At 41.6% G+C, this 13,760-nt stretch overlaps 1 protein-coding gene across 1 annotated transcript in view; it reads right to left on the bottom strand.

Moving 5' to 3' along the window:
• The window catches only part of LOC118381277 (probable ATP-dependent RNA helicase DDX41), a 127,954-nt gene extending 120,795 nt beyond the window's left edge, over positions 1–7,159 (bottom strand). The window contains 5 exon segments of the mRNA XM_052518004.1: positions 2,437–2,497; positions 5,904–5,978; positions 6,182–6,332; positions 6,544–6,642; positions 6,988–7,159. Of these exon segments, the coding sequence (XP_052373964.1) occupies positions 2,437–2,497; positions 5,904–5,978; positions 6,182–6,332; positions 6,544–6,642; positions 6,988–7,014 (413 nt within the window). The 5' untranslated portion in view covers positions 7,015–7,159.
• Between the last annotated feature and the right edge of the window lie 6,601 nt (positions 7,160–13,760).

The raw sequence follows: 13,760 nt of genomic DNA on the forward strand, positions 1-13,760 counted from the left end.
AACTATATAAAACAACAACATTAACGTTATATTTACTGTAGATTTCACACTGAACACAAATATAAACACAACATGTGGAGCCAACCAACAATATAAAACAACAACATTAACGTTATATTTACTGTAGATTTCACACTGAACACAAATATAAACACAACATGTGGAGCCAACCAACTATATAAAACAACAACATTAACGTTATATTTACTGTAGATTTCACACTGAACACAAATATAAACACAACATGTGGAGCCAACCAACAATATAAAACAACAACATTAACGTTATATTTACTGTAGATTTCACACTGAACACAAATATAAACACAACATGTGGAGCCAACCAACAATATAAAACAACAACATTAACGTTATATTTACTGTAGATTTCACACTGAACACAAATATAAACACAACATGTGGAGCCAACCAACAATATAAAACAACAACATTAACGTTATATTTACTGTAGATTTCACACTGAACACAAATATAAACACAACATGTGGAGCCAACCAACTATATAAAACAACAACATTAACGTTATATTTACTGTAGATTTCACACTGAACACAAATATAAACACAACATGTGGAGCCAACCAACAATATAAAACAACAACATTAACGTTATATTTACTGTAGATTTCACACTGAACAGAAATATAAACACAACATGTGGAGCCAACCAACAATATAAAACAACAACATTAACGTTATATTTACTGTAGATTTCACACTGAACAGAAATATAAACACAACATGTGGAGCCAACCAACAATATAAAACAACAACATTAACGTTATATTTACTGTAGATTTCACACTGAACAGAAATATAAACACAACATGTGGAGCCAACCAACTATATAAAACAACAACATTAACGTTATATTTACTGTAGATTTCACACTGAACACAAATATAAACACAACATGTGGAGCCAACCAACTATATAAAACAACAACATTAACGTTATATTTACTGTAGATTTCACACTGAACAGAAATATAAACACAACATGTGGAGCCAACCAACTATATAAAACAACATTAACGTTATATTTACTGTAGATTTCACACTGAACAGAAATATAAACACAACATGTGGAGCCAACCAACTATATAAAACAACAACATTAACGTTATATTTACTGTAGATTTCACACTGAACACAAATATAAACACAACATGTGGAGCCAACCAACTATATAAAACAACAACATTAACGTTATATTTACTGTAGATTTCACACTGAACACAAATATAAACACAACATGTGGAGCCAACCAACAATATAAAACAACAACATTAACGTTATATTTACTGTAGATTTCACACTGAACAGAAATATAAACACAACATGTGGAGCCAACCAACTATATAAAACAACAACATTAACGTTATATTTACTGTAGATTTCACACTGAACACAAATATAAACACAACATGTGGAGCCAACCAACAATATAAAACAACAACATTAACGTTATATTTACTGTAGATTTCACACTGAACACAAATATAAACACAACATGTAAAGTGTTGGTCCCGTGTTTCATGAACTGAAATAAAAGATCCCAGGAATGTTCCATATGCAGATAAAGCTCATTTCTCTCAGATTTTCTGCACAAATGTGTTAACATCCACCTGACAGGTGTGGCATATCAAAGAAGCTGATTGAACATCATGATTATCACACAGGTGCACCTTGTGCTGGGGACAGTAAAAGGACACTTTAAAATGTGCAGTTTTGTCACACAACAGAATGCTGCTGATGGCTCTAGTTTTGAGGGAGCGTGCAATTGGCATGATGACTGCAGGAATGACCACCAAGAGCTGCTTCCAGATAATTTAATGTTTATTTCTCTACCATAAGCCGCCTACAACATCGTTTTAGAGAATTTGGCAGTACGTCCAACCGGCCTCACAACCACAGACCACCGTTGTAACCACACCAGTCCAGGACCTCCACATCCGGGTTCTTTACATATGGATGGGATCGTCAGAGGGGGGAGGGATATAAAGACTATTTCTGTCAGTAAAAAAACTAATTTTGCGTAGAAAAACTCATTCTGATTGGCTGGGCCTGGCTCCCCAGTGGGTGGGACCTGTGACTGCGCCCCTACTCTGTCACGTGAAATCCATAGATTAGGGCCTAATTAAAGTATTTCAACTGACTGATTTCCTCATATGAACTGTAACTCGGTAAAAATCTTAAAAATGGATCCATGTTGCGTTTCTATTTTAGTTCGGTGTAGAATGTATTGCTACTGGATGTACTGCAGAGAAACTGAACTACACATGTTAGGTTATGCTATATTAACTCATGACATGAAACACATCAGCTTATTGTGGTGTGTGGTAGGAACTGTCAAAACGCTGTCATTTACCACAAAGTAAGCCCTTATCAGTCACCCTCTAGAATCTGGACTCACACCTTGTTTTGATGGGATCGTCATAGATGATACCTTTGGCCATTTCCTTCACCGACATGAGAGCTGAAAGAGAAACAACCGATTAGAGCTGGACTGGAATAAAAGCTGAAAAATAAACAACCGATTAGAGCTGGACTGGAACAAAAGCCTGCAACACAGCCCGTGTTGTCCACTCTTGAAGTGAATCTGAACTAGAACAACAGTGGCCCATTGACAGTGATAGGGTCAGTATGTACAGTAACATCTCTCACCTCTACAGGGTCAGTATGTACAGTAATATCTCTCACCTCTACAGGGTCAGTATGTACAGTAATATCTCTCACCTCTACAGGGTCAGTATGTACAGTAATATCTCTCACCTCTACAGGGTCAGTATGTACAGTAATATCTCTCACCTCTACAGGGTCAGTATGTACAGTAATATCTCTCACCTCTACAGGGTCAGTATGTACAGTAATATCTCACCTCTACAGGGTCAGTATGTACAGTAATATCTCTCACCTCTACAGGGTCAGTATGTACAGTAATATCTCTCACCTCTTCCCTCTACAGGGTCAGTATGTACAGTAATATCTCTCACCTCTACAGGGTCAGTATGTACAGTAACATCTCTCACCTCTACAGGGTCAGTATGTACAGTAATATCTCTCACCTCTTCAGGGTCAGTATGTACAGTAATATCTCTCACCTCTTCAGGGTCAGTATGTACAGTAATATCTCTCACCTCTTCAGTATGTACAGTAATATCTCTCACCTCTACAGGGTCAGTATGTACAGTAATATCTCTCACCTCTACAGGGTCAGTATGTACAGTAATATCTCTCACCTCTACAGGGTCAGTATGTACAGTAATATCTCTCACCTCTTCCCTCTACAGGGTCAGTATGTACAGTAATATCTCTCACCTCTACAGGGTCAGTATGTACAGTAATATCTCTCACCTCTACAGGGTCAGTATGTACAGTAACATCTCTCACCTCTAGGGTCAGTATGTACAGTAATATCTCACCTCTACAGGGTCAGTATGTACAGTAACATCTCTCACCTCTACAGGGTCAGTATGTACAGTAATATCTCTCACCTCTACAGGGTCAGTATGTACAGTAATATCTCTCACCTCTACAGGGTCAGTATGTACAGTAATATCTCTCACCTCTACAGGGTCAGTATGTACAGTAATATCTCTCACCTCTACAGGGTCAGTATGTACAGTAACATCTCTCACCTCTACAGGGTCAGTATGTACAGTAATATCTCTCACCTCTACAGGGTCAGTATGTACAGTAATATCTCTCACCTCTACAGGGTCAGTATGTACAGTAATATCTCTCACCTCTACAGGGTCAGTATGTACAGTAACATCTCTCACCTCTACAGGGTCAGTATGTACAGTAACACCTCTTCGCTCTACAGGGTCAGTATGTACAGTAATATCTCTCACCTCTACAGGGTCAGTATGTACAGTAATATCTCTCACCTCTACAGGGTCAGTATGTACAGTAACAACTCTCACCTCTTCTCTCTACAGGGTCAGTATGTACAGTAATATCTCTCACCTCTACAGGGTCAGTATGTACAGTAATATCTCACCTCTACAGGGTCAGTATGTACAGTAACATCTCTCACCTCTACAGGGTCAGTATGTACAGTAATATCTCTCACCTCTACAGGGTCAGTATGTACAGTAATATCTCACCTCTACAGGGTCAGTATGTACAGTAACATCTCTCACCTCTACAGGGTCAGTATGTACAGTAATATCTCTCACCTCTACAGGGTCAGTATGTACAGTAATATCTCACCTCTACAGGGTCAGTATGTACAGTAACATCTCTCACCTCTACAGGGTCAGTATGTACAGTAATATCTCTCACCTCTTCAGGGTCAGTATGTACAGTAATATCTCTCACCTCTACAGGGTCAGTATGTACAGTAATATCTCTCACCTCTACAGGGTCAGTATGTACAGTAATATCTCTCACCTCTACAGGGTCAGTATGTACAGTAATATCTCTCACCTCTACAGGGTCAGTATGTACAGTAATATCTCTCACCTCTTCCCTCTACAGGGTCAGTATGTACAGTAATATCTCTCACCTCTTCCCTCTACAGGGTCAGTATGTACAGTAATATCTCTCACCTCTTCCCTCTACAGGGTCAGTATGTACAGTAACATCTCTCACCTCTTCCCTCTACAGGGTCAGTATGTACAGTAACATCTCTCACCTCTTCCCTCTACAGGGTCAGTATGTACAGTAACATCTCTCACCTCTTCCCTCTACAGGGTCAGTATGTACAGTAATATCTCTCACCTCTTCCCTCTACAGGGTCAGTATGTACAGTAATATCTCTCACCTCTTCCCTCTACAGGGTCAGTATGTACAGTAATATCTCTCACCTCTTCCCTCTACAGGGTCAGTATGTACAGTAATATCTCTCACCTCTTCCCTCTACAGGGTCAGTATGTACAGTAACATCTCTCACCTCTTCCCTCTACAGGGTCAGTATGTACAGTAACATCTCTCACCTCTTCCCTCTACAGGGTCAGTATGTACAGTAATATCTCTCACCTCTTCCCTCTACAGGGTCAGTATGTACAGTAATATCTCTCACCTCTTCCCTCTACAGGGTCAGTATGTACAGTAATATCTCTCACCTCTTCCCTCTACAGGGTCAGTATGTACAGTAATATATCTCACCTCTTCCCTCTACAGGGTCAGTATGTACAGTAATATCTCTCACCTCTTCCCTCTACAGGGTCAGTATGTACAGTAACATCTCTTACCTCTACAGGGTCAGTATGTACAGTAACATCTCTCACCTCTACAGGGTCAGTATGTACAGTAACACCTCTTCGCTCTACAGGGTCAGTATGTACAGTAACACCTCTTCGCTCTACAGGGTCAGTATGTACAGTAACACCACTTCGCTCTACAGGGTCAGTATGTACAGTAACATCTCTTACCTCTACAGGGTCAGTATGTACAGTAACATCTCTCACCTCTACAGGGTCAGTATGTACAGTAACATCTCTTACCTCTACAGGGTCAGTATGTACAGTAACACCTCTTACCTCTACAGGGTCAGTATGTACAGTAACACCTCTTCGCTCTACAGGGTCAGTATGTACAGTAACACCTCTTCGCTCTACAGGGTCAGTATGTACAGTAACACCTCTTCGCTCTACATGGTCAGTATGTACAGTAACACCTCTTACCTCTACAGGGTCAGTATGTACAGTAACACCTCTTCGCTCTACAGGGTCAGTATGTACAGTAACACCTCTTCTCTCTACAGGGTCAGTATGTACAGTAACACCTCTTCTCTCTACAGGGTCAGTATGTACAGTAACACCTCTTCTCTCTACAGGGTCAGTATGTACAGTAACACCTCTTACCTCTACAGGGTCAGTATGTACAGTAACACCTCTTCGCTCTACAGGGTCAGTATGTACAGTAACATCTCTTACCTCTTCCCTCTGCCACACTCTGCAGAATCTTCTGTTCTTCTTTCAGCTGCTTCTCCTTGGCTGACTCTTTACGAGCTGTGGACATAAACACATTTTAGCATTTAAGCAAAAAGACAACTCAAGATCATTATACATTTAAGAATCCATAACTGGTTTGACCTTCTGTTTTCTACTACCCATTGACAAAAAAAAAACATAATTCACCACACTGAACAATGATCATTCCAATTCTAACTGTGAAATGATTAAAATTTCAAACAGCCACTGTACCACTTTACCTTCGGCCTTTTCCTTGAGAACCTGGTGTTGATCCAGCAGGGAGACGTTAGAGCGTGGTCCCAGACCCTCGTCCTCATCTCTCTGCTCTCCTCCACTATCCTTCTGCTCCTCCTCTACCACCTTCCCTCGCAGACGCAGCATCTTCTGTTGCTGAGGGGGCACAGAGTGACAGGGTTGATTGGGAAGGAGAGATGGAGGGAGGAAAGTTATGGGTCATTGTGTTTGGTGGATCTACAGTACAAATCATTCTGACACTGCCCAGTCAAAGCTAATCCATGTCTGTCAGCTGCAGGCTCATATACACACACACACACTCTGATACTTCCAGGGGATGAATAAGAAAGGGAGACTGTGTGCTTACCATTTGATGCTTTCTGATTTTGACAGGTACGTATGGGACATAGTCATCCTCTTCAGATGGATGCTCTGATCCGGACTTCTCCTCCTCCCCATAGGATCTCTGTGGAAACAAAGTACACCCCCAAAAAATGTTTTACAAAAAGGAAAAGTGAAGTGGTTTATTCAACTGCCTAACAAAACGATTTTCTAATTTGCAAACAAAATACAAAGCTACATCACAGATGAATAGGGTAAGTTAATTATTGGTACATTTGGCTACTAAAACATTTCGCTTACAGTCGCATTTAACATCTGCTAACCATGTGTAAGTGGCAAATAAAATGTGATTTAAAGGAGCCTAGCGTCTATGAATGGGTCAGTTACAACGGGATCTTTGATAGCTAGCTAGCAAGCTAGTGTGCTAACAATGCTAGGTTTGTTTTCCATAAAATTGAACACCACCTACCTTTTTAGTCCGGTGTTCTGTCTCCATTTTATTGTGTTATGTTATGGGTTACTACTGTTGCCTGTTAAATGCTGTTTTGGGACAACTTTATTTCCCCAAAATACATGAAAAATATACCCCACGTTTGGCGCTGTAAGAAAACACCGAAGACGCAGTTCGATTGTTTCTGTACGGCGAGCAGGAAATGACATATCGAACCAGCGTGAAAGACGTTTTGGAAAATCTTCGCTTTGGGCAGTTTGACCGCAGAGTTTCTAAATCCAGAGGCGCAATATCGCGAGACTTCCGGGAACAGACCAAACCCCGGGGGGGGGTTGAGATGTCAATGAGAGAAGTGAAGAAAAAAAAATCCTTAGTTGTTCATTTTCTCGAAACATAAAGACACAACCTATATTTGAGCAAATTTCTTAAATAGGCGAACAATGGTATTACTCCAACGTCGTGAAACTGACACATTTTCAACAACTTTATATCGAAGGAGTACCTTCGTTATGACGGACTGCACGTCCGACAGAGGAAGAAAACTCCGCGGACAATCTGTTTCCCTCCATCAAACATGGAGTTTTTGTCTGGAAGTCAATGAGTGTCGAATTTGGTCAACAACAAAAAAATGTAATGGCTTATTTGCTACGTGAGGTTTATTTGATCGAATAGACGTTTCGTAATGCTTAAGTTGTTACGAGTGTACCTATGAAAAAGTATGATGACATTCTGGCAACTGTGAGAGAATAAAAAGCGTTATATCTCCAGACTCATGAGGATAGTAAAACGTATCTTCTCTACATTGAATACAGGCGGTGGACATCACAACCGTCATCGAAAATTCAAAATAAGTTTACAAGAATGACACGTATCCAGCACGAGACTGCCCGCCGTGCCGCTTCGTGGACAACGACTCCCAGTGTTCGGGGGAAGAGACATCTAATATCTTTTCAGTATATATCTATAATCTTTGGACCCTGATTTTTATTTAAACAATTTACTTAACCTTTAACTATGAAGGTCGCCATGACATCACCTACACAAGTGTGATTGGGGATTTCTAATGGAGAACAAGTTTTAACCTTAATATCATACTGTACTGTGTTTGGTCTGGCCTTGCCTGACAACTCAAAACTGAGTTCTTCCGGCTGCTCTTTATGTTACTGTCCACGAGATTGAAGTGCGCATGTGCAATAACTATATTCTCCCTGCCACGCCTAAACAACGCACATTTGTTAAAAACTTTGGCAAAGGGTAAATAGTACAAAACTTAGTCCACTGTGTTCGTAACATATTCTAGTTTTGGGAACAGAAAACTGCATCGAGATCAAATGTTTCATAAATGAGCAGAATGTCGGCCAAAATCCATCTTCTCCCACTGTTGGCCACTGGGCTTCCTCTCATCACCATATTTGGGGGTGAGTGGAGACGCCATCCGGATGCTTCAGATTTATCCATCTGGCTCATTGTTCTATCTGTGGCGTCCCTATAGACCGTAGTTCCTATTGGGGTAGGTATTAACTCCGCCATGTTTCGTTGGACAAAGGCTATGAGGAAAATTGATGGCGTTTTTGAAGGGTTTTTGGATAAACACTGAAAATAAGAATTGATGTAATAATAAAAAAACACAAAGGCATCATTATTTCATAAAGATCGTGTTAACTGACTGCTGAGGTAACTCATTTCATAAAGGTCATGTTAACTGACTGCTGAGGTAACTCATTTCATAAAGGTCATGTTAACTGACTGCTGAGGTAACTCATTTCATAAAGGTCATGTTAACTGACTGCTGAGGTAACTCATTTCATAAAGGTCATGTTAACTGACTGCTGAGGTAACTCATTTCATAAAGGTCATGTTAACTGACTGCTGAGGTAACTCATTTCATAAAGGTCATGTTAACTGACTGCTGAGGTAACTCATTTCATAAAGGTCATGTTAACTGACTGCTGAGGTAACTCATTTCATAAAGGTCATGTTAACTGACTGCTGAGGTAACTCATTTCATAAAGGTCATGTTAACTGACTGCTGAGGTAACTCATTTCATAAAGGTCATGTTAACTGACTGCTGAGGTAACTCATTTCATAAAGGTCATGTTAACTGACTGCTGAGGTAACTCATTTCATAAAGGTCATGTTAACTGACTGCTGAGGTAACTTTTCATAAAGGTCATGTTAACTGACTGCTGAGGTAACTCATTTCATAAAGGTCATGTTAACTGACTGCTGAGGTAACTCATTTCATAAAGGTCATGTTAACTGACTGCTGAGGTAACTCATTTCATAAAGGTCATGTTAACTGACTGCTGAGGTAACTCATTTCATAAAGGTCATGTTAACTGACTGCTGAGGTAACTCATTTCATAAAGGTCATGTTAACTGACTGCTGAGGTAACTCATTTCATAAAGGTCATGTTAACTGACTGCTGAGGTAACTCATTTCATAAAGGTCATGTTAACTGACTGCTGAGGTAACTCATTTCATAAAGGTCATGTTAACTGACTGCTGAGGTAACTCATTTCATAAAGATCATGTTAACTGACTGCTGAGGTAACTCATTTCATAAAGGTCATGTTAACTGACTGCTGAGGTAACTCATTTCATAAAGGTCATGTTAACTGACTGCTGAGGTAACTCATTTCATAAAGGTCATGTTAACTGACTGCTGAGGTAACTCATTTCATAAAGGTCATGTTAACTGACTGCTGAGGTAACTCATTTCATAAAGGTCATGTTAACTGACTGCTGAGGTAACTCATTTCATAAAGGTCATGTTAACTGACTGCTGAGGTAACTCATTTCATAAAGGTCATGTTAACTGACTGCTGAGGTAACTCATTTCATAAAGGTCATGTTAACTGACTGCTGAGGTAACTCATTTCATAAAGGTCACGTTAACTGATTGCTGAGGTAACTCATTTCATAAAGGTCATGTTAACTGACTGCTGAGGTAACTCATTTCATAAAGGTCATGTTAACTGACTGCTGAGGTAACTCATTTCATAAAGGTCATGGGATCAACCAAAAAAGTTGGAAGTACTACTTTAAAATGGTAGAAGCCCTCAAAAAACAGCCTTATGTTCTCCAGAGGCCTCAATCATTCTATATGGCTAGAGTAAGAAGTCTGGGTAGCGACCCTCGTGACTACACACTGTCGGGAAGACTCGGAGAGCTCTTGTCAGCCAGACCAAGTTTGGCCCGTCCCTGTCTGCGAGTCTGGACTTTAACATGATTACTTTGGTTGGAAATAACCTTTATTGATATTAGACAATTCTGAAAGGAATTTATTTTTTACATGATGCATCTGTAACAGTATAACTTTAGACCGTCCCCCCGCCCATACCCGGGCGCGAACCAGGGATCCTCTGCACACTTCAACAACAGTCACCCTCGAAGCATCGTTACCCATCGCTCCACAAAAGCCGCGGCCCTTGCAGAGCAAAGGGGAACCACTACTTCTAGGTCTCAGAGCGAGTGACGTCACCGATTGAAACGCAATGTAGCGCGCACCACCGCTAACTAAGCTAGCCGTTTCACATTCGTTTACACATCATATCATGAGACCTTAGCCTTTGGGCTAAAACCACTCGGAAAGCAAAACACCACACTTTATTTTGTCAAAACTGCGATGTTTTAATCTTTCTGAATGAAAAAGTTTTCACAGTATCAAAAGTGAATAATAATACAAAAATATAGATGACAGAAAAGAAGCCAACTTGGCATAGGCCGACATTAATGGTAGTAAACTTCTACATTCCACACATTTCAGATAATGTCTTCTAGTTGAATATAACCTGGATACAACATTTCAGTTACCTTTAAACATCGAAGCACCACTTCCTTCATAACATAACATCAACTAGCGATTGTTTTGTGATCAGAAAGGGAAATCCTCTTAAGTTCAGGACTGCAGAATCAGATACGGAGTGACAGCAGAGGTTCTTGCTGAGGTGTATGACCTCAGAAGGTCAAGAGTATTGTGCTTTTTTTTTTATACCATGGTTGAAATCCTCACCCATCCTCAGAGAGACAGGTCATCATGGTTGAAATCCTCAGAGAGACAGGTCATCATTATGGTTGAAATCCTCAGAGAGACAGGTCATCATTATGGTTGAAATCCTCACCCATCCTCAGAGAGAAGGGTCATCATTATGGTTGAAATCCTCACCCATCCTCAGAGAGAAGGGTCATCATTATGGTTGAAATCCTCACCCATCCTCAGAGAGAAGGGTCATCATTATGGTTGAAATCCTCACCCATCCTCAGAGAGAAGGGTCATCATTATGGTTGAAATCCTCACCCATCCTCAGAGAGAAAAGGGTCATCATTATGGTTGAAATCCTCACCCATCCTCAGAGAGAAGGGTCATCATTATGGTTGAAATCCTCACCCATCCTCAGAGAGAAAAGGGTCATCATTATGGTTGAAATCCTCACCCATCCTCAGAGAGAAGGGTCATCATTATGGTTGAAATCCTCACCCATCCTCAGAGAGAAAAGGGTCATCATTATGGTTGAAATCCTCACCCATCCTCAGAGAGAGACAGGTCATCATTATGGTTGAAATCCTCACCCATCCTCAGAGAGAAGGGTCATCATTATGGTTGAACTCCTCACCCATCCTCAGAGAGAGACAGGTCATCATTATGGTTGAAATCCTCACCCATCCTCAGAGAGAAGGGTCATCATTATGGTTGAAATCCTCACCCATCCTCAGAGAGAGACAGGTCATCATTATGGTTGAAATCCTCACCCATCCTCAGAGAGAGACAGGGCATCATTATGGTTGAAATCCTCACCCATCCTCAGAGAGAGACAGGTCATCATTATGGTTGAAATCCTCAACCATCCTCAGAGAGAGACAGGGCATCATTATGGTTGAAATCCTCACCCATCCTCAGAGAGAAAAGGGTCATCATTATGGTTGAAATCCTCACCCATCCTCAGAGAGAAAAGGGTCATCATTATGGTTGAAATCCTCACCCATCCTCAGAGAGAAAAGGGTCATCATTATGGTTGAAATCCTCACCCATCCTCAGAGAGAAAAGGGTCATCATTATGGTTGAAATCCTCACCCATCCTCAGAGAGAAGGGTCATCATTATGGTTGAAATCCTCACCCATCCTCAGAGAGACAGGTCATCATTATGGTTGAAATCCTCACCCATCCTCAGAGAGACAGGTCATCATTATGGTTGAAATCCTCACCCATCCTCAGAGAGAAGGGTCATCATTATGGTTGAAATCCTCACCCATCCTCAGAGAGAGACAGGGCATCATTATGGTTGAAATCCTCACCCATCCTCAGAGAGAAGGGTCATCATTATGGTTGAAATCCTCACCCATCCTCAGAGAGAGACAGGGCATCATTATGGTTGAAATCCTCACCCATCCTCAGAGAGAGACAGGTCATCATTATGGTTGAAATCCTCACCCATCCTCAGAGAGAGACAGGTCATCATTATGGTTGAAATCCTCACCCATCCTCAGAGAGAGACAGGTCATCATTATGGTTGAAATCCTCACCCATCCTCAGAGAGAAGGGTCATCATGGTTGAAATCCTCAGAGAGACAGGTCATCATTATGGTTGAAATCCTCACCCATCCTCAGAGAGAAGGGTCATCATTATGGTTGAAATCCTCACCCATCCTCAGAGAGAGACAGGGCATCATTGTAGATGTGTTGAAAAGGCCTTACAATCACTTATGTTACGTACAAACATTGAGATCAGGCGATGATTGAGGACATTTTTCAACTGAAAAAAAAAACAGTCGGTTATTATTGGACAAGTCCAAGTCGTCTGTTGTCTTCCGTTGGATACCTAACGAATACAATCCTGTATCAGCAGGAGGATCAAAACAACAGTATGAGGCAGCCGTGGGCAACATCCCAAATGGCAGCCGTGGGCAACATCCCAAATGGCAGCCGTGGGCAACATCCCAAATGGCAGCCGTGGGCAACATCCCAAATGGCAGCCGTGGGCAACATCCCAAATGGCAGCCGTGGGCAACATCCCAAATGGCAGCCGTGGGCAACACCCCAAATGGCACCCCCATATAGTGCCCTACCCAATGGGCCCTGGTCAAAAGTAGTGCACTATAACATCGGGAATAGGGTGCCATTTGAGACGCCTGAAATGTTGAGAACATGGCCACAGACCACCATGGGGGAAGATATCAGCTCTGATAGCAGCTAGGTCACCAACCACCATGGGGGAAGATATCAGCTCTGATAGCAGCTAGGTCACCAACCACCATGGGGGAAGATATCAGCTCTGATAGCAGCTAGGTCACCAACCACCATGGGGGAAGATATCATCTCTGATAGCAGCTAGGTCACCAACCACCATGGGGGAAGATATCAGCTCTGATAGCAGCTAGGTCACCAACCACCATGGAGGAAGATATCATCTCTGATAGCAGCTAGGTCACCAACCACCATGGGGGAAGATATCATCTCTGATAGCAGCTAGGTCACCAACCACCATGGGGGAAGATATCAGCTCTGATAGCAGCTAGGTCACCAACCACCATGGGGGAAGATATCATCTCTGATAGCAGCTAGGTCACCAACCACCATGGGAGAAGATATCATCTCTGATAGCAGCTAGGTCACCAACCACCATGGGGGAAGATATCATCTCTGATAGCAGCTAGGTCACCAACCACCATGGGGGAAGATATCATCTCTGATAGCAGCTAGGTCACCAACCACCATGGGGGAAGATATCAGCTCTGATAGCAGCTAGGTCACCAACCACCATGGGGGAAGATATCATCTCGGATACAGC

Source organism: Oncorhynchus keta, chromosome 4 (assembly GCF_023373465.1).
Source record: "Oncorhynchus keta strain PuntledgeMale-10-30-2019 chromosome 4, Oket_V2, whole genome shotgun sequence".
NCBI classification, from domain to species: Eukaryota; Metazoa; Chordata; class Actinopteri; order Salmoniformes; family Salmonidae; genus Oncorhynchus; species Oncorhynchus keta.